This window comes from Mytilus californianus, unplaced genomic scaffold (assembly GCF_021869535.1).
Source record: "Mytilus californianus isolate M0D057914Y unplaced genomic scaffold, xbMytCali1.0.p SCAF_3, whole genome shotgun sequence".
Lineage (NCBI taxonomy): Eukaryota > Metazoa > Mollusca > Bivalvia > Mytilida > Mytilidae > Mytilus > Mytilus californianus.
Window position 1 is genome coordinate 61,139,161 of NW_026262679.1, and position 21,228 is coordinate 61,160,388.

General features: G+C 32.0%; 2 protein-coding genes across 2 annotated transcripts in view; one reads left to right on the plus strand and one right to left on the minus strand.

Annotated features, from left to right (window-relative positions):
- The window catches only part of LOC127734947 (protein misato homolog 1-like), a 32,885-nt gene extending 22,389 nt beyond the window's left edge, over positions 1-10,496 (plus strand). Inside the window, exons 10-14 of the mRNA XM_052244996.1 lie at positions 1,142-1,267; positions 2,667-2,848; positions 5,505-5,606; positions 7,677-7,792; positions 9,414-10,496. Of these exons, the coding sequence (XP_052100956.1) occupies positions 1,142-1,267; positions 2,667-2,848; positions 5,505-5,606; positions 7,677-7,792; positions 9,414-9,625 (738 nt within the window). The 3' untranslated portion in view covers positions 9,626-10,496. The remainder of the gene's footprint in view (positions 1-1,141; positions 1,268-2,666; positions 2,849-5,504; positions 5,607-7,676; positions 7,793-9,413) is intronic.
- A 125-nt stretch (positions 10,497-10,621) lies between these two features.
- On the minus strand, positions 10,622-21,208 carry LOC127734951 (eyes absent homolog 1-like). The gene is made up of 9 exons (XM_052245000.1): positions 21,117-21,208; positions 20,039-20,172; positions 18,901-18,975; positions 18,100-18,158; positions 17,282-17,433; positions 16,824-16,938; positions 15,892-16,013; positions 14,142-14,242; positions 10,622-11,774 (listed from the first exon to the last, which is right to left on the minus strand). Exons 1-9 carry the CDS (start codon positions 21,166-21,168, stop codon positions 11,694-11,696), a joined length of 891 nt encoding a protein of 296 aa, XP_052100960.1. The 5' UTR covers positions 21,169-21,208; the 3' UTR covers positions 10,622-11,693.
- Positions 21,209-21,228: the final 20 nt, after the last annotated feature.

Consider the following 21,228-nt stretch of genomic DNA (forward strand, 5'->3'; position numbering starts at 1 on the left):
CAATATAAAAAAATAAGATACATATGGCCCTTTGTATTATAGTAAAACCAAACATTGTAGCGCCGCGAGCGAACGAGCACTTCTCTTTCAAATCTCACCACTTCTCCCTCTCAGTTTCAAAAAGAGAAGTCACTTCTCCCTATGATTCTGAAGTAGTGTGAGCCCTGTATGCCCCTTTATAAATCGAAAGATTGTAAAATTTTTAGTTTCCATTCTGTAACTTAAGTTTGCCCCAACCAAACATTATGAACCTATAAACAATATTCATTACCACATGTCCATTTATAAACATGAAAATTGCTGAATCTTTCGTTTCCGTTCTCTAACTTTAGTTTGTCTCAACCAAATGTTATAAAACTTAAACACAACTGTTCTAGAGTTATGCGTGTTTACAAATAGAAAAATTGCTGAATTTTTAATTTCTATTCTCTACTTAAGTTAGCCTTAACCAAATGTTATGAGACTTACACACAATGCTTATTACCACAAAACTCAGATCAAGTTCAAATTTGGGTAGTGTCACTTTTACCGTTCTTCAGTTATGTCCCTTTATAACTATATGATATGCAAGCGGGGGCATCATCTGTGTCCACATTTATTTATTATGAAAAGGATATAATAGCAGGAACAATTTTTTTAGGGCATATAATAGATCAGATGGTCCAATGTGTTAAAATTTTACTAGCATGCCGAACTGTCTAAGGGCTATTGCATTAAAATGTATGTGGGAGGGTAGGAAGGGACTTTCAAAATATCCCTACAACCAAGAACCATTCTTTAGATGATTTTGCATAATGGTAATAGATGCATACTGCAAAAAGACCCATGACCCACATTCAATAATTAAACTTCCCTTCCTACCCTCCCACATACATTTTAATGGAATAGCCCTAAGGTGGGTTTTATTTGGGGGGGTGCAAAATTCACCCTAGAAGTGTAGTACATGTATATGTAGAAATTTAAACTTAAAACGGTAAAACAGTTTGTAGAATGATTTTCTTATCTTATAGTTTTTATGCCCCTGCCGTAGCGGAGGGGGCATTAAGTTTTACCCTTGTCCGTCTGTACGTACGTACGTATGTCTAGTTTTTTTTTAAATATTTAAACATGTTTCATCACAATCTTTGTTCTTTATTTTTAGTCTATACCATACCATACCAGTAGTATACTAGCTGCAGCATTAGACACAATGTCTTTACCCTACAGGAATACTGGTCAAATGGATCTCAGAGACCTCACAGATAGTCTCAGTTCATTAGGTAAAAAGGTTTGTATCTCCAGGTAGAAGGACATTGTATTAAGGAGATGGGTTCGCTTTCCTTTGGACTCCATTTGGCTTGAAAATTGAAGAAACACAAAACATGTAGTTATAACATAAAAAAAAGAATTGATATGCATGTGCCTTGTTCAAATATAGTCACTAAATCATAACCCCATTGCTTTCTGTGTTGAATTCTGCAATTTCAAGCATTCATAGCTATTTTGTCTTAAGTTTAAATAAAGTGACAGTCATTTCATGTCAACACTTTACCTTGTCCAGCCTTGTGCTGAAAAATTCAACATACCATTATTTGCATATAAGAATATACTGGTGCAGGGAACCTTGGTAATACAAAAACAGGTACTGTTACTTCTGAAAATTGACCAAAATCTAAAAAATATGACACTTTTCAAAAGATGTTATAACTATATTTGTTGGGACATCATTGATCTAGATCGTCTATTATTACTTTTGTTTTATTGAAACTTAAAAATAAACTCAGTAAAAAGTTTTAAGGTGTCATACATTTTCGTTGTTACTAATTTTTATTGATTGCAGAAAACTTGCAATTTCTCTGATACTTGATTTCTGGGGTTTTACCAAATTCTGCATAAAGGCTATAGGAAATTTGTATTTTGTTGAATAATCATATTCAGGTTTCATTTGTAATTTTGTACCCAATAAAATTCACTAAAATTAGAATTCCACTAATAATCTTTGATCCACCATATGGCAAATATGACTTTTATCAGACAACAATGATGCAGACACATATAAATTGTACAATGTGTATACAGTGAAACCTGTCTTAACCAAACTCTGACTAAACTGGAATCATGTCTAAACTTAACTTGCTCCAAAGTCCTTTAACACTAATATCAATAAGTTTTGAACCTGTATAAACCAAACTCATTAAGGAACTTACATTATAATTAATTCTGTTACATGTATTAAGTTGTTACTCTGTACCTCAATGTGGCTAACGTAATACATGTATACATTTTACAACATTTGTTTCCTTCACAGTAAGGTGTTTAAACTAAATTTATTCTTCAGTCCTTAAGCATGTTAAGGAGATTGGTTTAGACAGTTTTTACTATATATAGGATATAATGAATGAAATATAAGGTTGAATTAAAATATTTTCTTTTTTCACTCTGTATTCATGTTTGGAGGAAGTCTCAATAAAAAGAAACCTGCAGAAACCGTATTTAAGTAAGACTTGATACATTTATTTTTAATTTAATGTCACAAGGTGACATGTGACAGAGATTGAAGAAAATTACCAATTGACTGTAATTTATGTTTTTGTTGAATAAATCTCAAGCACTATTTCAGGATAAAACCTTTATTGGGTAATAGGAATTAGGAAGAAAATGTAATAACATTAATTTTCACATTTCAGGTGGCATCCTTAAATGCAGCATTACCTTTTCCTATGATTGGTAACGGTCATCTAGTTCAATCCATCCTGTCATTAGAAGACAATTTACCCTGGTCATCTCTCACACCACATGTGACCAACCAGTCCAATCCATTTATGCAGTCAGTTGTTTCAAGAGGTATAACAGATCTAAGGCTAAAGAGGTAAATTACTGAATACTGTAAATATACTTTAGGGAATTATAAGGCCTTGGAAATTAAGAACTCTTTAGGGAATTATAAGGCCTTGGAAATTAAGAACTTCAAAAACATATCAGTTGTGGATTAAAACCTTAATCCCTTCCAGAGCACCTGAGTTCACCCCATGGCTGGCTTTATGACATTTAATCTTTAGTTTTGTGGATTATCCTTTGTCTGTTTATCTTTTTTTCTTAAGTCATGGTATTGTCTGTCTTCTTCCTGCTTTTCGTCCTGAATATGCATACAATAATTCCCACTGGACATTAAGCAAGCAATAATTCCCACTGGACATTAAGCAAGCAATAATTCCCACTGGACATTAAGCAAGCAACTATCAATCAATCTTCCTTTTTTTATATGCCCGTCAATTTTTGACGGGACGTATTATGTATACAAATGTCCGGTGTCCGTCCGTCTGTCCGTCCGTCTGTCTGTCCGGCGTAAACATGTCGCACCGTAACTTGAGAATGACAAATTTCATGAAACTTAACATAGTTGTTTCTTATGATGGTCAAACGATCTGTATACTTTTTGGTGAAAATAAGATTAAAACTTTTTGAGTTACGGGACTTAGTAACTAAAACAGGTGTGTGTTTTTTTTCACATGTCGCGCCGTATCTCAAAAACAATTTATGATTATTGCTTAAAACTTTACACACTTCTTAGTTATATTAACCTTAAGATCTGTATACTTTTTGTGATGCTTCAAAATTTTATTTTTGAGTTATTGAGTATTTTGTATTTTGTCAGAAACTATTTATGCTTATTACATAAAAATTCACACACAAGACGACGGGCGTATCATGCGCTCATGGCGCAGCTGTTTATTGTCGAGTCTGCTACATTTATGTCGCAAAAGCGACACATAGCGATCCTAAATTCCGTTTGCGGCGTTCGCCGCATCAACATTTAGGTTTAGTCTGTGGTTGAATTTTTTTTAGACATTAATAACTTTGTCAAACCTTCATGGAATTTTATGAAATTTGGACAGAAGCTTGTTTATAATTAAAATACAGTATCCAGAGCAATATTTTGAAAATATTTTCATTTTTCAACATTTTACTGATAAGTGGACATAGTTTTTTTACAGTTAACATTCAGATTTAGTCTGAGGTTAAAGTTTTTCAGTCTGTAGTTAAATTTTTTTTAGACATTAATAACTTTGTCAAACCTTCATGGAATTTTATGAAATTTGGACAGAAGCTTGTTTATAATTAAAATACAGTATCCAGAGCTTCATTTTTCAACATTTTACTGATAAGTGGACATAGTTTTTTTACAGTTAACATTCAGAATTAGTCTGAGGTTAAAGTTTTTCAGTCATCAATAACTTTGTCAAACCTTCATACAATTTTATGAAACTTTAACAGAAGCTATTTTTTTATTAAGAGATAATGTCTGAAACAAACTTTTGAAAATATATTTTTTTTCGTTTTAGTTTTTTACAGATTGGGATTGAATTTTTTTGACATGATAAATTTGTAAACCTTCATGGATTGTTATGGAACTTTGACAGACACTAATCTTCAAGACAAAGAAATAGCATAGAAAAAAAATTGATATTTTTTTTTAATTCTGTATTTTACTGATAAATGGACTCACTTTTTACATCAACATTACACTTTTACACTGACAGCAGCAACTGCAGGCGAGACACAGGGTTCCATAGAAAAAAGTGGGGGTTTACTGTTTTACATCTGTCTGTCCGTCCGTCAGTCCCATGAATATTTTTCGTTGCATCTTTCTCAGGAACTACATCATAAGGATTTCTGAAATTTAGTTTCAGGGTTTATATAAGTCAGCTATACCGTGTGATGTGTTTTCAGATTCATCACTCAACAACTTCCTGTTTACCGAACACTTACATATTTTTACACTATTAAAATTATCCAGTTGCGGCGGGGTATCATCAGTGAGCAGTAGCTCGCAGTTTCACTTGTATTTCACTTTGTCCTTTTGGAATTATTAGGTGCATTTGTAAACCTTTATGGATTGTTATGGAACTTGGACAGACGATAATCTTCAAGACCAAGAAATAGCATTGAAAAAAAAGTTTTTATTTTTTTTTTTATTCTGTATTTTCAGTAAATCTTACCCTTTCCAAGTTTATTAATAAATGAACCAATTTTTAGAAATAAGGGATTTCAAATAGGTTATTCTAATTCACATTATTTAAATTAACTTAATAACTACAAGATGTTGTTTCCCCATTGACAACTTAAGGAAAATTTGGTTTCCATTTTGAAAGTAAAGATTTGTCTTTGTTATATGTTTAAATTTAATTTGATACTGCAACTGCAACTGGAACCATTTCTGTTGTTTCGTAAGTATAGTCACATTCCTAAACAATTACTGTCAAAAAGGGGTTATGAACGGATGATTTTTAATTTAAAAATTATTTTTTTGTGATTACTCTTTATGGCTATTTATTTAGCCTTTAATAGATGTAGTGCGAAAAAATACAAGATTGATGTCTGAAAATACCAAAATTTATGTAATAAACAGCACTAAACTGTTGAAGACTTCAGTAAACCTCACCCATTCCAAGTTACCAAGCCTCAAACAAAGAAGTTGACATTTTTCTGACATTGATCTTATATAATTTTTAAAATATTTTCAGTCCGCTACCTTATTCAAAGACTCCAAATGAATATAGTTCCTGTTATACAGTAGATGATGTCCTACAGAAGTATCTAGAAACTAAATTCCAATCAACTTTCAGGTAACTTTTTATTTATGTGTTATAAAAGGACACACAATTCTGACTCTGAGCTGACCAGTCTCTGCTCTTACCCCTGAATGCTACCTGCTTAACTCTAAACTGTTTTGACTCTTATAATATAAAATTGTGAATAAAGCAGAATTCTACATTTTATTGTAACAAAAACATCAAAAAATATAATATTTAATGACTTTATTAAGCAGGGTTCACCACAAGATGAAAATCAAGGGTGGGGGAGAAAGTTCATCAAATCAGAGATTTTGTGTTGCGTTGTCGAATAGTTTCCTTGCGCATAAATTATTAATTATATGCCTTACATGTATTTGTCATAAATAGCTAATTTGGAAAGGGGGTCTTACATACATTTTGTAGTTGGTCCTATTAGTGGTCACCACACTAGTAGGAACATATTAAACAGGGAGAAGTAAACACCTAACATGCCTAATGTGGCTTCCCAGATTGCAGGAATATTAAAGTGAGGGATCCACATATAATATTGCTTTTTATGTGATAAAATAACATATTTAGTCACAGAATTTCAAAGTCATTTCAACCAAATTAAGCCTATCTAGCAGTTTGATCATATTTGTTATGTAGAATTTTATTAAATTAACTCCCCTCTTTTCCAATACAATTATGTAAAGGAATTATATATATCCAGTTTTACTCTTTTCATACTTTAAATGAGTTTTAAGATAATGACACTCCTATCCCAGCTATTTCTAACTGTCTATAAATAACCAGACAATGTTTGTCTGTTATTTAGGTGTTCCTACGTATTTTCCCGCCAAAAGAGCATATGTGACATGAGTCTGACATGGTTGTCAACAAAAGGACCATGTGATCAGGGAATTCATTTGTTTTCTGGATTACTGCTTTTATTAATTTAGTTAAGATAGGACATAAACATTCCATTTAAGGTACAGTCGAACATTTGCATTTATAGAATACCAGTAGTTTGCAAACAATTTTTACTTTTCAAATTGAAGAAACCGGGTCATGATCGTTCATTGGTTGTTACCTTGTTCAACCATGCGAGACCATGTAAATAATGTAATCAACTGTCAGTGTATATCCCTTGAGGCAATGTTCACACCAATTAACAATAATTAGATTTCACTGACATGATAATTGGATCAGGGATATCTGAAATTTAACTTCAATCTATTGAATTTTCAAGTGTGGCGGACAATAAAATAAGCGTGACGCTTGAAATAATATGTCACACGCTTAAATAGGTCATGGTATGGTGATCCGTGTTTTAAGTTACAATAAAATGTAGAATTCTATTTTATTCACAATTTTATATTATAAGAGTCAGAACAGTTTAGAGTTAAAGCAGGTGGCATTCAGGAGTAAGAGCAAAGACTGGTCAGCTCAGAGTCAGAATTATGTGTCCTGGTAGGATAACATATCTTCTTGCAGACTAACATGTACCTTGTTAACAAGCACATTAAAAACCATGCTTAGTGTGTCTGGTTAGTACAAACAGAGTTTTGTTCTTGTCCTGATATCTATGTAAAATTTGCAACTTGACATTAAATCCATCTATGCATCCATTACATATAGGATATGTTTAATAATATGTGATGAGCAGTCGTGTAACTTGCATGCATCTATGGTTTGTGAGACTTAAACAGATTTTTTCAAAGAATGTTCCAGCTGAAATTAAATGTTATTTTAAACAACAGAATCACAAAAACTAAGGCAAAAATAATGTTTGTAGGGTTTCCCTTCCGACCTTATTGTTTTATGCCTCAAAATGTGTACATGCACTTTTGGTAGGGAATCTAGAGAAAATTGCAGATGGTTCATTACACTTGAGATAAAAAATTGAGCAAAATAATAAAAAAAATCTACTTACCTATAAAAGTAAGAAGATGTGGTAGGATTTCCAATGAGACAACTCTCTACAAGAGACCAAATGACACAGAAATTAACAACTATAGGTCACGTATGGCCTTCAACAATGAACAAAGCCCATACCGTATAGTCTACTCTATTTTTCTAAATGAGGAAACCATAAACACATGTTTTTATTTGGCCTTATGTAATGTTTTATTTTTTCAGTGCCAGATGTGCTCGTTGTTTACACCTCGATGTGTTACCTCCATTTCCTAACATTTTCAGTAGAAATATTGACAGCAATGGATTTATATCTCCTGTTCTGAGACACCACAAACAAGGTAAGTTCTCATCTCAGGAGACATTTCTGCAGTGTATAAAGTAAAATTCGGTGGAAAAGGAAAGGTTGTCCTAAGCTTACTAGCATATTTCCCTTGCTAAACATTTGATGAAGGCTGTTTAATTACATGACTTGTTTCCCCAGGTAGGAAAATTAAAATCTTGATGACATTGTATAAAATTTGTATTTTGAGTCATGATTAAGCTTAAAATCATGACTATTGGGTGTTCACTTGGAAATTGTCTACAATTCTTGCCATTTTCAATGGAATAACCCTAGCATTGATACCACCAAATGAAATAAATTACCTTGACTTATTTACCAGCACATTGTGAAAACTCACCCTATTTGACAAAAGAATTTTTTTTATTCAATATACTGGTCAGGTTTAGATTTTTTAAATGGTTAATCCAGGATAGATCTAAACAGTAATACAAATTTTGATTTTCACACGAGTTTTTTCTAAAAATATTTTCCTCAAAGCTTTCAAGAAAGTTTACAAATATACACCATTACAGTAAAAAGCCATAGGATATATACTCATTAATATATGACAGAATACATGATTAATTGAAAATGAACTGATCAATTTCACACAATCCTGGAGATACTATTTTTACAATAGATGTGCAATTCATACTGATACTTATCTTTATTGGCTGCAAGACGATTCACCTTATTCCACTATATGTTTTCAATTTATGTATTATACAATTATAGCCTTTGTATGAGGTCGATACAAGGTTGACCTAAGAGAAGCATATTGACTGAGGACAAAGTCTGAGATCGATATGCTTCTCTAGGTCAATATAACATAGTATTGACCTCAAACAAAGGCTACAATTGTTATATTATTAATCAACAACTATTGCATGAACAGTGTAAAATTGGGGATTTCTAGAATGTATTTTTAGTAATATGCTGTATGCCCTGTGCAATATGCTGGTTTTGACCTACGAAAAGCTAAACACAACAGTATTGGCATGCAAACTAAGTTAATACACATGTACATATGATCAAGTTTTAACGAATCGCAAATGCATAAAAATAATTGATTGATAATAAAGAGCAATATAAGAATAGAAATATTAGCTGTTGAATGAAATTTGAACAAAGGTATTTTTCACGTCAACCTGTGTAAGAAAAAAGGCTTCATTTAAACACATATATTAAAATAATGTCTTCCTAAGTCATTTGAAATAAACTAGTATTTTTAAGAGAGATTTAATTTTTTATACCAAAGACTTTCAAAATGGGAAAAAATTCCTTAACAATTCCATGAAAGTAGGTCCATAGCTTCAATTTGTGTACAAACTATCTGTTTCAAGTATGTGAGTTGGAACTGTAGACAGAGTTAATAAAATAAAATAGGTACCCAGTTTAACAACTATAAGTGGGTTCTGCACTTTGTGTGGAACATTACCAAAAACGTGTTATGTAAAATAATACATCATCATATTTGGTTAGTTAAAACCAGAAACATCTTAAAATATTTTCTTGTATGACTGTTTTTTACACAATACATAGATTTCCAACATGATTAAAACTGGGAACCATAATAAATAAAGTGCAGCTAGTGTGACAGACAACCTACAATGCAACTCCATATTTCTGTTTTGTAGGAGTAGACAGGATACCAGTTATGACGTCTTTACAGTCTAGTCCAGACATTCACCAGTTAACACAGACTTTACATACGGAGGCATCTAAACTTAACATTAAAAAACATTCCGCCTACATAGAGGCGGGACTTGAAGAAGATAATTATCTAGAAATCTTGCAGGAGTTATCTGATCTTGATTCATGTTATGTGAACAAAATGGAAAGCTTGTGATATATTTTCGAATGCTTTTTTGCCAGCTTAGATCTATTATGAAACTATTTGTAGAACATGGACTGTTAGTTTTATAAATACCCAATGTAAAAGTTTTATAAATTTTATTCATCAGTTTACAATGCAAATAGTTAAGACAATTATGAATAACCATATAAAAATACAAATTAGTACAAAAATATTGAACATACAAAACTAATATCAAATGGTAAGAATACTGTTTCTCTAAAAACAAAAACAAAAACATTTTAAAAACAAACAAGATTTGTACACATTACAGCATAATGAATGAACATAAAATAGCATAATATGAAATCAATTTTGTCCAGACATAGGTGTTGATATTCAGCAGCAGCATCAACAATTAATCATTTTAGAACAATGCATTCTAGGTAATATATTTTAAAGTTCACACCAAAATATGATTGGTTGATAACATTCTAAACAATGGATATCCAGCCTATGATACAAGTTATTTCCATTTTTGTTTACAAAAACAAGAAAATTTCACACAATCGGCAAAGATTTTATATTTACAGTAGGTTTGAAATTCAAACAGATACTAATCTTTTATTGGCTGCAAGAGGAATCACCTGATTGCACTTCATGTTTCCAATTTATGTATAAGCAACATAATCTAATAGAATAGAGATATAAGCTTCAACCTTCAAATAAAATGGCACTCTTTTTAAACATAGTTCTTTGTACTTCCAGCAAACCTTTAAGGTTTTAAAATTTTGCATGTGATATAATACTGCTTTCATATTGAACAAATTGTATTATGTTGATGTTTTGCTTATAGCTTTACTTTCAGACTTTTGATAACAAATATGTTGTATTTTGAAGAATTGTAAATGTAAGAATTGAAACTCGTTTTTTGTAAATTTATTTCAAATGTAAGCAAAAGACTGGCTAAAGATACCAAAGGGATAGTGACCCGAAAAACAAACTGACAATGTAATGGCAAAAAAACAAACTGACAATGTAATGGCGAAAAAACAAAAAACGATCAAAAGACAAACAACAGTTTACAAAACACAACATAGAAAAATCCCCCCCCAAAAAAAACACTTCTATTAAAGGAGGGGCATTAATTTGATCTTTGACCCCTGTGATAGTGAAATTTGTCTGCTTGGTGTCCAGTACATTACTGTAAATTCAGAAATTATTGCGTGCATTTATTATTGCGATTTTGTCATTTTAGACTAAAATGTGATTCTAATTTTTGCGATATTAAGAAAAATCTTGTTTAATTCATATAAAAAATTTCAAAATGCGAGTTTAAATTATTGCGATTATAACCCTGTCGCATTTTTCGCAATAATAAAAACATAATTTCTGAATTTACAGTACTATGGTACTATAGAACTTAGGATGACCAATCTTGGTATGTGGATACAGTAACAACGGATTTGATGTAGGTTTTACTGTTTCCGATATATAAGGAGTCAAAAGGATCCAACACACTAAATTAGAACTTCTTTATTATAAGTCTTATCAAAACAAATATATTTGAAGAGGTTTGTCAAAATAAGTACAAAATCGAAAATTTGGCAATTGATTTTAGCTTTTGGCAGCCACTTTGTAAAAAGAGTGTTCAAAAGGTCAGAAAAAAGTTTTTTCAGTACATATGGATTTTTAATCTTATTTTTTTCAGTGGATTTCTATTTGCGATAACTTTTAGTAATATGTAAATTTAATAGGCTTAGCTTTTATCGTTTCCTAGAAATATAGGGTCAAAAGGGATTGCATTTTTTAACATTTGGAAGGTTTCTTTTTTCTTTATAGAACATGGACTGGAATTGCATTAATCAAAACTCACATTTTTGATAGTCGTCAGGGATTTGATATAATAAATTCAAGCATTAATTTCTGAATTAACAGTATGCAAACCTCAGACTGCTGCCGTGCAACAGCTAAAATGCATGTGCAGGAAGTATAGGCCCAGCTATGCTGACAGCTCTAGTTTTGTCTGCAAAATTGTTGGCAAGTACTATTTATGAAATATGGGGTCATGACAGTCACTTGATAGTAAATTTGTCAAATTCTGATACATGTAAAAATGTTACTAAAGATAGTTCATTTTCAGTGCATGGTGTAATGAATCCACATCTGACTGGTCTGCTACCTTCCAAAATGCCATCTTAAGCTGAAAATAAAGTACAAAATCTAAGTACTATATAAAGAATAATATACCATATCCAGTAACTTCTAGAGCAAGATTAAAAATTTAGGAATATGTTTTGATCAAGTCAGGTCTGACAACACTTACAAGTGATGATCTCATTCTTAAATTTCTAGACAATTGCTGATTTAAAGCCAGCTATTTGGTTTGTGTTCCTCCCCAGTTTTGAAGGCTTTAAAGTGACCACTGAATATCTGATCTTAAACTCACTTTATTTATATGTATGATAATCAACTTTTTAGCTCACCTGACCTGAAAGGTCAAGTGAGCTTTTCTCATCACTTTGCGTCCGTCGTCCGTCGTCCTGCGTCCGTCGTCCTGCGTCCGTCGTCCGTCGTCCGTAAACTTTTACAAAAATCTTCTCCTCTGAAACTACTGGGCCAAATTTAACCAAACTTGGCCACAATCATCATTGGGGTATCTAGTTTTAAAAATGTGTGGCGTGACCTGGTCAACCAACCAAGATGGCCGCCACGGCTAAAAATAGAACATAGGGGTAAAATGCAGTTTTTAGCTTATAACTCAAAAACCAAAGCATTAAAAGCAAATCTGACATGGGGTAAAATTGTTCATCAGGTCAAGATCTATCTGCCCTGAAATTTTCAGATGAATCAGACAACCCGTTATTGGGTTGTTGCCCCTGAATTGGTAATTTTAAGGAAATTTTGCTGTTTTTGGTTATTATCTTGAATATTATTATAGATAGAGATAAACTGTAAACAGCAATAATGTTCAGCAAAGTAAGATTAACAAATAAGTTAACATGACTGAAATGGTCAGTTGACCCCTTTAGGAGTTATTGCCCTTTATAGTCAATTTTTAACCATTTTTCGTAAATCTTAGTTATCTTTTACAAAAATCTTCTCCTCTGAAACAACTGGGCCAAACTAAACCAAACTTGGCCACAATCATCATTGGGGTATCTAGTTTAAAAAATGTGTGGCGTGACCCGGCCAACCAACCAAGATGGCGGCCACAGCTAAAAATAAAACATAGGGGTAAAATGCAGTTTTTGGCTTATAACTCAAAAACCAAAGCATTTAGAGCAAATCTGACATGAAGTAAAATTGTTTATCAGGTCAAGATCTATCTGCCCTGAAATTTTCAGATGAATCAAACAACCTGTTGTTGGGTTGCTGCCCCTGAATTGGTAATTTTAAGGAAATTTTGCTGTTTTTGGTTATTATCTTGAATATTATTATAGATAGAGATAAACTGTAAACAGCAATAATGTTCAGCAAAGTAAGATTAACAAATAAGTCAAATGACTGAAATGGTCAGTTGACCCCTTTAGGAGTTATTGCCCTTTATAGTCAATTTTTAACAATTTTTCGTAAATCTTAGTAATCTTTTACAAAAATCTTCTCCTCTGAAACTACGTGGCCAAATTAAACCAAACTTGGCCACAATCATCATTTGGTTATCTAGTTTTAAAAATGTGTGGCGTGACCTGGTCAACCAACCAAGATGGCCGCCACGGCTAAAAATAGAACATAGGGGTAAAATTCAGTTTTTGGCTTTTAACTCAAAAACCAAAGCATTTAAAGCAAATCTGACATGAAGTAAAATTGTTTATCAGGTCAAGATCTATCTGCCCTGAAATTTTCAGATGAATCGGACAACCCGTTGTTGGGTTGCTGCCTTTGAATTGGTAATTTTAAGGTAATTTTGCTGTTTTTGGTTTTTATCTTGAATATTATTATAGATAGAGATAAACTGTAAAAAACAATAAATGTCGGCAAAGTAAGATCTACAAATAAGTCAACATGACCGAAATTGTCAGTTGACCCCTTTAGGAGTTATTGCCCTTTATAGTCAATTTTTAACCATTTTTTCGTAAATCTTAGTAATCTTTTACAAAAATCTTCTCTGAAACTACTGGGCCAAGTTAATTATAGATAGAGATAATTGTAAGCAGGAAAAATGTTCAGTAAATTAAGATGTACAAACACATCACCATCACCAAAACACAATTTTGTCATGAATCCATCTGCGTCCTTTATTTAATATTCACATAGACCAAGGTGAGCGACACAGGCTCTTTAGAGCCTCTAGTTTTTCATGCAACAATGACAATGTGTAGGTGCAATATTGGAAACTTGAGAGGGAGTAATATCAAATTTGTATTACAGTGGTGTAGCACCAGTGTAGCATTGTAAGCATGTGCCTACAAATAATTAAAATTTTTTTTTTTTTTTTCAATAATAATTTTACTCTAAATTGTTCAGCTTCTCAGGGGTGGGGGCAGGCTGCCACTTCAGACCCCTTGCTTACAATTTATTTATGGTAAAATGATAGAAAAATCAAACATCATTATAGATATACATATACCTTTTCTGCAATTTTTTCATCTTCTTTCCCAACTCCAAAAACAAAAACATTGCAGTCGTTTCCAAATTGCTCTGAGATCATTTTGAAGCATTCTTCTTTTCCTAAAAATGAAATTGCTGTTAAAATTAAGTTTCAGATATGCAATGTGCTGATATGATTGCTTATCATCCTTTCCTTCGTCTATGTCAGCCTGCTCAGTCACTCCATAATTCTGGTTTTACAGCTGTGAGACATTAACAGACATAATCAAAAACATCACCATGAATGAGGAGAAGTTTAATCAATGAGTTCGGAGACTTTATCACTAGCTTACATTCGTCAAGCCTAAAACTTTCTAAGGGAGGTGGAAAAGAATAGTAATAGAACAATAAATAGATTATCTGGTTTTCTATGTAATCAAAAGTATTGCTCAACACAATGTGAAGCTTTTTTTCTTGATCGCTGTAATTACAGACTAGTTAAAAACTGTAACATGTATGGACTATTAGCAATATAACACAGTGTAACCTATGATGACCTATGTTTGCTCACATCCACCTCATTTGGTCTCTGGTGGATAGTTGTTTCATTGGCAAACATACTACATCTTCATATTTTTATATTATGTATTGTTATCCGAATTTCTTTACATATGGGTTTTGCTCATTGTTGAAGGCTATACAGTGTCCTGTAGTTGTTTACATTCACATCATTTGGACTTGTGGATAATTTTCTCATTGGAAATCATGCCACAAAAATTCTTATTATTACAGTATTATTTTCTACAATTTTTATCATAATTTTGTTCTTTAAAAGCTTAAACTTTCATTACGGCAAGTGAATTTTTTGTTTGATTGCTTTCATATTAAAGTGAAAATATCTTGTCCTTTTCCAATCAATAAGTTAATTTGTAACATTTTTATGCATTCATAAAGACTTTGGTCCGCTCTCGCATTTGGATATTTTAACCCGGAATGACCCGGAATGACCCACGTTTGTATTTCTCTGGCTTTTTCTATACTGTCAATGTAAGTAAACAAACAATTAGCGATCATTTGAATATGTTGGCCAGTAGTTTTTATGTTCTATTTATAAGTAATCGAAAATCATTTCTGCTATGTCAACTCCAACCAGATAGAGGTCTTTGTCTGGACCAAGCGGCAGTTTAAAAATGAAGAAATTTAACTACAAATTTCAAGCAGATTAGATTTACAATTTTCAATTTTTACGACCAAGTTCATTCCGCAATGAATCTTCATTTTGCACATTATGTTCAATCAACGGTTGCCTCTGGTGGTCTGTACGATGGTTAAAAGCGTGCTTAGTGTGAGACTCACAGCAAAATCATAATATGAATTGTTATGAATTATGAGACTCAAGGGTATTGAATACCTGAAAAAGGCAAAACAAAAAAAAACAACCTTATATAGATTATAACCATGAATTGAAGAAATAAAGTATATTTATTAACTCTTATTGATGTTTTATAGATGAATTAGTAAACAGGTCATATATTTACCTTGAAAATGTCGTTCGCACAAAATCTCCCCCTCAGCTGTCATAGCTGAGGGGGCGATCTGCCTCTATGAAGGTTTCAGAAGTTGGCAGGTATGGGAAAATTAGTTTTGCAGAGGAAAAGAGAGATGTTTAAAAAAATATATCAATACATGTACTAGCATATTATGTCATTGACATACTGTCACTCATGATTATTTAACCTAATGTTAAATTTTCCATTTTTTGTAAAACAGTTCAATACATGTCTATTTACCAATATTGGCTGTACTATAAATATTTTCTATCTTGAAGATGTTTCCCATCTGGAACAATAACACATGTGCTAACGCTGGTATTAGATGACTAGTTGTATATAGAATATTCACACATGATGACCTGCATAATAAAAACTTTTTTTAAAAATGAATTAAAATATGCTGTAAAATAATTATGAATAAAAGGAGAGGTGTCAAATATGTCAATGAAATGGCATTCCAATGACACAAATAATTGGACATTTAGAGGGCAACATGCAGTATTCAATAACAGACAGGTGTGGCACCTATACATGTAGTGTTAGACCCCAAATTGTACAAGTGTTGATTTTTTTTTTTAAATGGTCAGTTCATTTTTGTTAGCCTGCAACACATGTTCCAGAATGTGAGACATAGAGATGCTATACCAGTGCTCTTATCAAAGCTTAATATTTTAGAAGGTAGAAGAGCTGGATTATCCATATCTGGTATACAGAATGATGTCTTATGGTCAGAAGTTTCCATCTTGCATAATTATACTCCCGCTTTAAAAAAGTGGGGGTATACTGTTTTACCTCTGTCTGTCTGTCCGTCCATATGTCCATCCGTCCCATGAATATATTTTGTCGCATCTTTCTCAGGAACTACATCATAAGGATTTCTGAAATTTGGTTTCAGGGTTTATATAAGTTAGCTATACTGTGTGATGCGTTTTCAGATTCATCACTCAACAACAAATGCATATTTGGGCGGGGGTATCAGTAGCTCGCAGTTTCACTTGTTATGTCAGTTGTTCATGGTTCAATGACCACTTAAAAAAATGCAACGTTTTTTTTTAATCACATGATTTTCCACCTTAAAAGTAATAAGATGGCCATATTTATCAAACTCGCTTCTTTGAAGCAAGGTACAAATTTCAAATATTTTATATAGCTAAATCCCTGTGTCTTACCTAGAGTTGATAATTTGTAGAGATGTAATTGCTTCTGAAAGCCATTTATCTCTTAATGCTTCCATATTTTGTTTGACATAAGACCACTGTTGATGTTTCTCTTCGTTGATCAAATCTGAAATATGTATGCAAATAAGCCTTTTATTTATCTTTAAAAATAAAATATATGAAAATCTACTTAGTCTTTATGAATGCAGCTGACCAATTTTTTCGGTAGTGATCTTTTCTGTTAACATGATTTTCAATCAAAAGTTTGCCGAAGTGAGTGTTCCAGATCCATGAAACATGCTTATGCAGTACTTGGAAATTATGAATAAAAGAAGATGTTGGGTATATTTCAATAAGACAGATACCTAACAAAACATAAAGACTTGATGCTACAATTTTTAATAAAAAAAACAATATGTTACAATATACTGTACAAAAATGCACATTTAAGATTAATCAGCAAAACCTACCATCAATATTCTGCCTGCATTTCTCACAATAAGATTTCTTTACTTTTCTACATAAAGAAGCTAGTTTGTAGAATCTTTGTTTTTCTGACGCTGACATGGTTTCATTAGTCTGGTGACTAGATTTTTCTGGGTCATCTGAAAAATTAGATTGTCTGAAATAGAAATGAACAAGTATTTTTAAATGACTGTTTTGAAATAGTGTTTTTGAGAAAAAGAAGACTTATATAGTATTGGTACTTGTACATATTTGAAGATCATACTGTAATCTCTTTTAAGTTTTTGTATTACTGGATTACTTATTATTTAGAATCTTTCACAATTCATGGAAGGCAAGGTATTGAAGATTTTGTCAAATATAAATAAAATTAATAGTCAAGATATTGATCGGAAGATTGGTGTCGGCTTTCCTTACCTTTTTATAAAAAAATATTTTAATGGTCTACACGAAAGTTAAATTTATGTTCCGTTCAATGCAAAATTACTGGTTAAATATTAAATTTTCAGGTGACCACTGTTATGTGTAAATATACCAAAATGTTGAGACAAAGTTAAAGGGCAACTGACAAAGTGGACACTTTCAGAACTAGTAACCCTCAAATATATTGGATGTGTAATTATTTAAGGAACAGATTAAAATATTTTAATAGGGAAATAATAAAATCAAGTATATTTGATAAATTTTCTATGACTTTTTAAACTTTAAGGAATCTTGTCAGTCAGTGTCTGTTCATGAATGTAGAATAAAATGACAGATGAGAAATTATGTACAGAAATATCTTGATTTACAAGTTACTTATATAGTAATGAAAATTAATTACCTCTCAGTCTGTCCAGTATCTATCAGAGGATTGTCATAAACATTCTTTATTTCATAATGCTGGAAACAAAATATAAGAATGACAAATGATAGCATATTATGAGTGATCAAGTATAATTAACATTCCTCCATAAAAAAAATAGGCAGTATAATAAAATTCAATATTTTAGCATGGGTATATATATTTTTTCCAGTTTTTTTTTCATATAGCTAGTATTTAAATAAGATAGTACATGTATTTAGTAAGTTATCTCCTCTTCCTGTGAGATTTTAAAGTGAATTTATAAAATTTACCAAAATAGAAATTAATTTTTGTGCATAAATATTAAATCTAAATATAATTTTGCAAACCATTTTTGTTACATTTGTTTGACTTTTAATGAAAGTTGAGGGGAATTCTTGGGTACCCAAGCCTTGTGGAGGATTTAAGAAGTGGTGTCTTCATTTCTGTATTCATTAATTTTGTTTGGCCATTTTTTCTTTTCAGTAAAAAAAAGATAATTAATTCTTTAACCCTGATAATTCAGACCCTCCCCATAATTTATCTCTTCTACTCAAGAAGCCTGCATGCCCTCTTTATACAATTAAAACCTATCACAAATTCTAGATTTTGATTGGCAATCATCTAGCAGTCCAATGTTATCATGATGGGTATAAATCCCAAATTATACTTGGAATGATTGATAGACTATTTTTCTTTGACTTATGTAGGTATGACAGTTGGCCATCAAAGAGGAGCCGAATTTAACGACTGAATTATTAAGGTTTATAATACTTCTGATAAATGAAAATGTAAATTTACCTGCAAATCTTTGTAGTTAAAATGTGCTTCTGCTAAATCTAATACCAAGTCATCAATTTCTTCCAACAAAACTTCCTACAATTTAAAAAAAAAAATCTTTACAATATATACATTTTTAAACTTCTTTATTTACCAAGTTCATGACACTATAAAACAATTTATTTATGTTTTTTTTATCCAATTAAGCATCTAATACTTAATTAAATGTACTTTTTTGTTGATCCCAATGGTTGACTTGAGGGTATAGAAATATTGTCATTTCTGGCCTGCGTTTGGCTGTAAGGATTGAATAAATATATATATAATGCATGCTGAGCCATTTCTTGTCAGAACAAGGATGCTAAATTTAATGCCCTGTGTTGGGTGAGTGCCTTTACAAGTAAAAGAACCCTTGCAACAACTCTCTGAATGGTCTGTTGGTGGATTTTGCGTGACAAAATATCTGACCAAGTCCAACATACTCAATTTTTTCAGGGCTAATCCAAATGTCCCACCCTTTATCTTGGTTGACCTACCTATTATATTTATTGCTAATTTGTTCTCTTCCTGAATATGCATGAAATAATTGCCACTATAGGTAAAGCATGCAACAATCAATCAATCATTGTTTATACCTATCAAACATATATATACAACTGTATTGAAAAATGTTAAATACCCCTTTTTCAATAGAAAGCATAGACTGGGTCTGTCAGGAGTGGTTAACTTGTCAGGTTGTAATTTCTTCATGCCAAATTAACTGTTATCTAATGTAAGTTACCAAGCCAAAATTGGTCTCAGTGTGTCTATCTCTTAACAGATGGGGTGGACAAGGGTAAAGGAAAATGGGAATGAGAGGATGGGAAGCGAAAGTCAGGGGGTGTGAACTCAGGGAAGGCCGGGGGAATAAAAATAGGGATATGCTGGAAAGAAAATTTTGACAGATTTTCTTCTGGGAGTAAAGGGGAGGGAAGTGGGAGTTTGGGGTAGAGAAGTGGGAATCAGGGACCTCCTGTCCACCCTTTCTTACAAAGCTGGGTTTTTATTCATATCACATTCACGTGCAACCATTCATGCATAAATATTTGATGCTGGAGGTTGTCATCATTAATCAATCAATAGTTTATTAGAACCTCCCTAAACCCTATTTATTATTTACCTTTTCCTTATCTCCTTGGTAAGACTCTGTCATTAGAGTTTTGAAAATGTCTAAATTCCAAATAAAAATGACATCTTTCTGCACTGCAGGTCTGGGAGTGAGAATTTCCAACTCCTCACTTCCACATGGTTGTACTGAAAAAAAGCATACACTTATTAAAAAAAATCATTGTAATAACTTTGCTCATTACAAAATGTATGTCTGAGACTACTATAGTCTCAGATTATGTGCCCTTTATTAGGAAAAAAAAATCTTCATCTTAATCTTTGTACATGCTGATTTGAATACAAAAATGAATATTTTTTTTATTAGCTAATTCAATTATCACAGGATTTAAAACATTATTACAGTGAATAAACTATTTACAGTTGTATTCTACATTTCATGATATTGACTGTCTGTATGGGTATTGGGTCCGTTCACCCTGATTACATGTTCGTCCTCACTCTGTTTGCCCTGAGTCTGTTCGCCCATAGAGTCCATACACCCTGGGTTCTTTCGCCCTACTTTAAAATATTTAATATAGTGGTATTAAGGTTTAATAAACATATTCAGATATTTAAATAATCAATATTAAGGAAAATATCTATTCTTGAAATTCATTAAAAAAAAACTGGAAATATTTAAACATTAACGACTTGTTTTATGGAGCATAAATGGGCTTAATTCTTACATTTGTTTTATTTAGAATTAATTTTAATGAATGTTGATTGATATTTAGAATGCTAATTAGGTATAAGTATGATGTCTTTGAGCTCACTTATTTTTGTATTCATTGTCTTTCTATAGCTAGGATTAATAATGGAAGTAACATTTTTTTTTTAAATTAACTAGTCAGCTTGGAATGCCAGTAAAAAACGATGTACGATTTGTAAGACATCAAAGGGAATTTTTTCGTACACAGCTTGGTTTCTTTGATCTGAAGGTGAACAGGTACTAGGGCAAACGCCAATCAGGGCGAACGTCTGTATTGGACTATGGTGCACATGTTGCATGGGATTTCAGATAAAATTTTCTGATTTGGTGATGGAAAAGAGGTTTACCAAGGAAACCTTCCCAGGAACTAAGCAAATGCTACCTATTGACGCTGTGCTGTTTGCGGTTTGTGGGTATGTACACGTTATACCCATATTTAAAATGAAAAATAATCCCAAAGCTTCACTAGTAACAGGGGAGATAACCCTTCTGAA

What these genes read in the sequence shown, in the direction of transcription:
- LOC127734951 (XM_052245000.1), bottom strand. Translation starts at nt 21,168, where the DNA reads ATGGGTATAACGTGTACATACCCACAAACCGCAAACAGCACAGCGTCA. An exon ending in AAACAGCACAGCGTCAATAG is followed by an intron (nt 20,173 to 21,116) that starts GTAGCATTTGCT and finishes GCTTTTTTTCAG; the next exon opens with TACAACCATGTGGAAGTGAG. An exon ending in GATACTGGACAGACTGAGAG is followed by an intron (nt 17,434 to 18,099) that starts GTAATTAATTTT and finishes TTTCTATTTCAG; the next exon opens with ACAATCTAATTTTTCAGATG.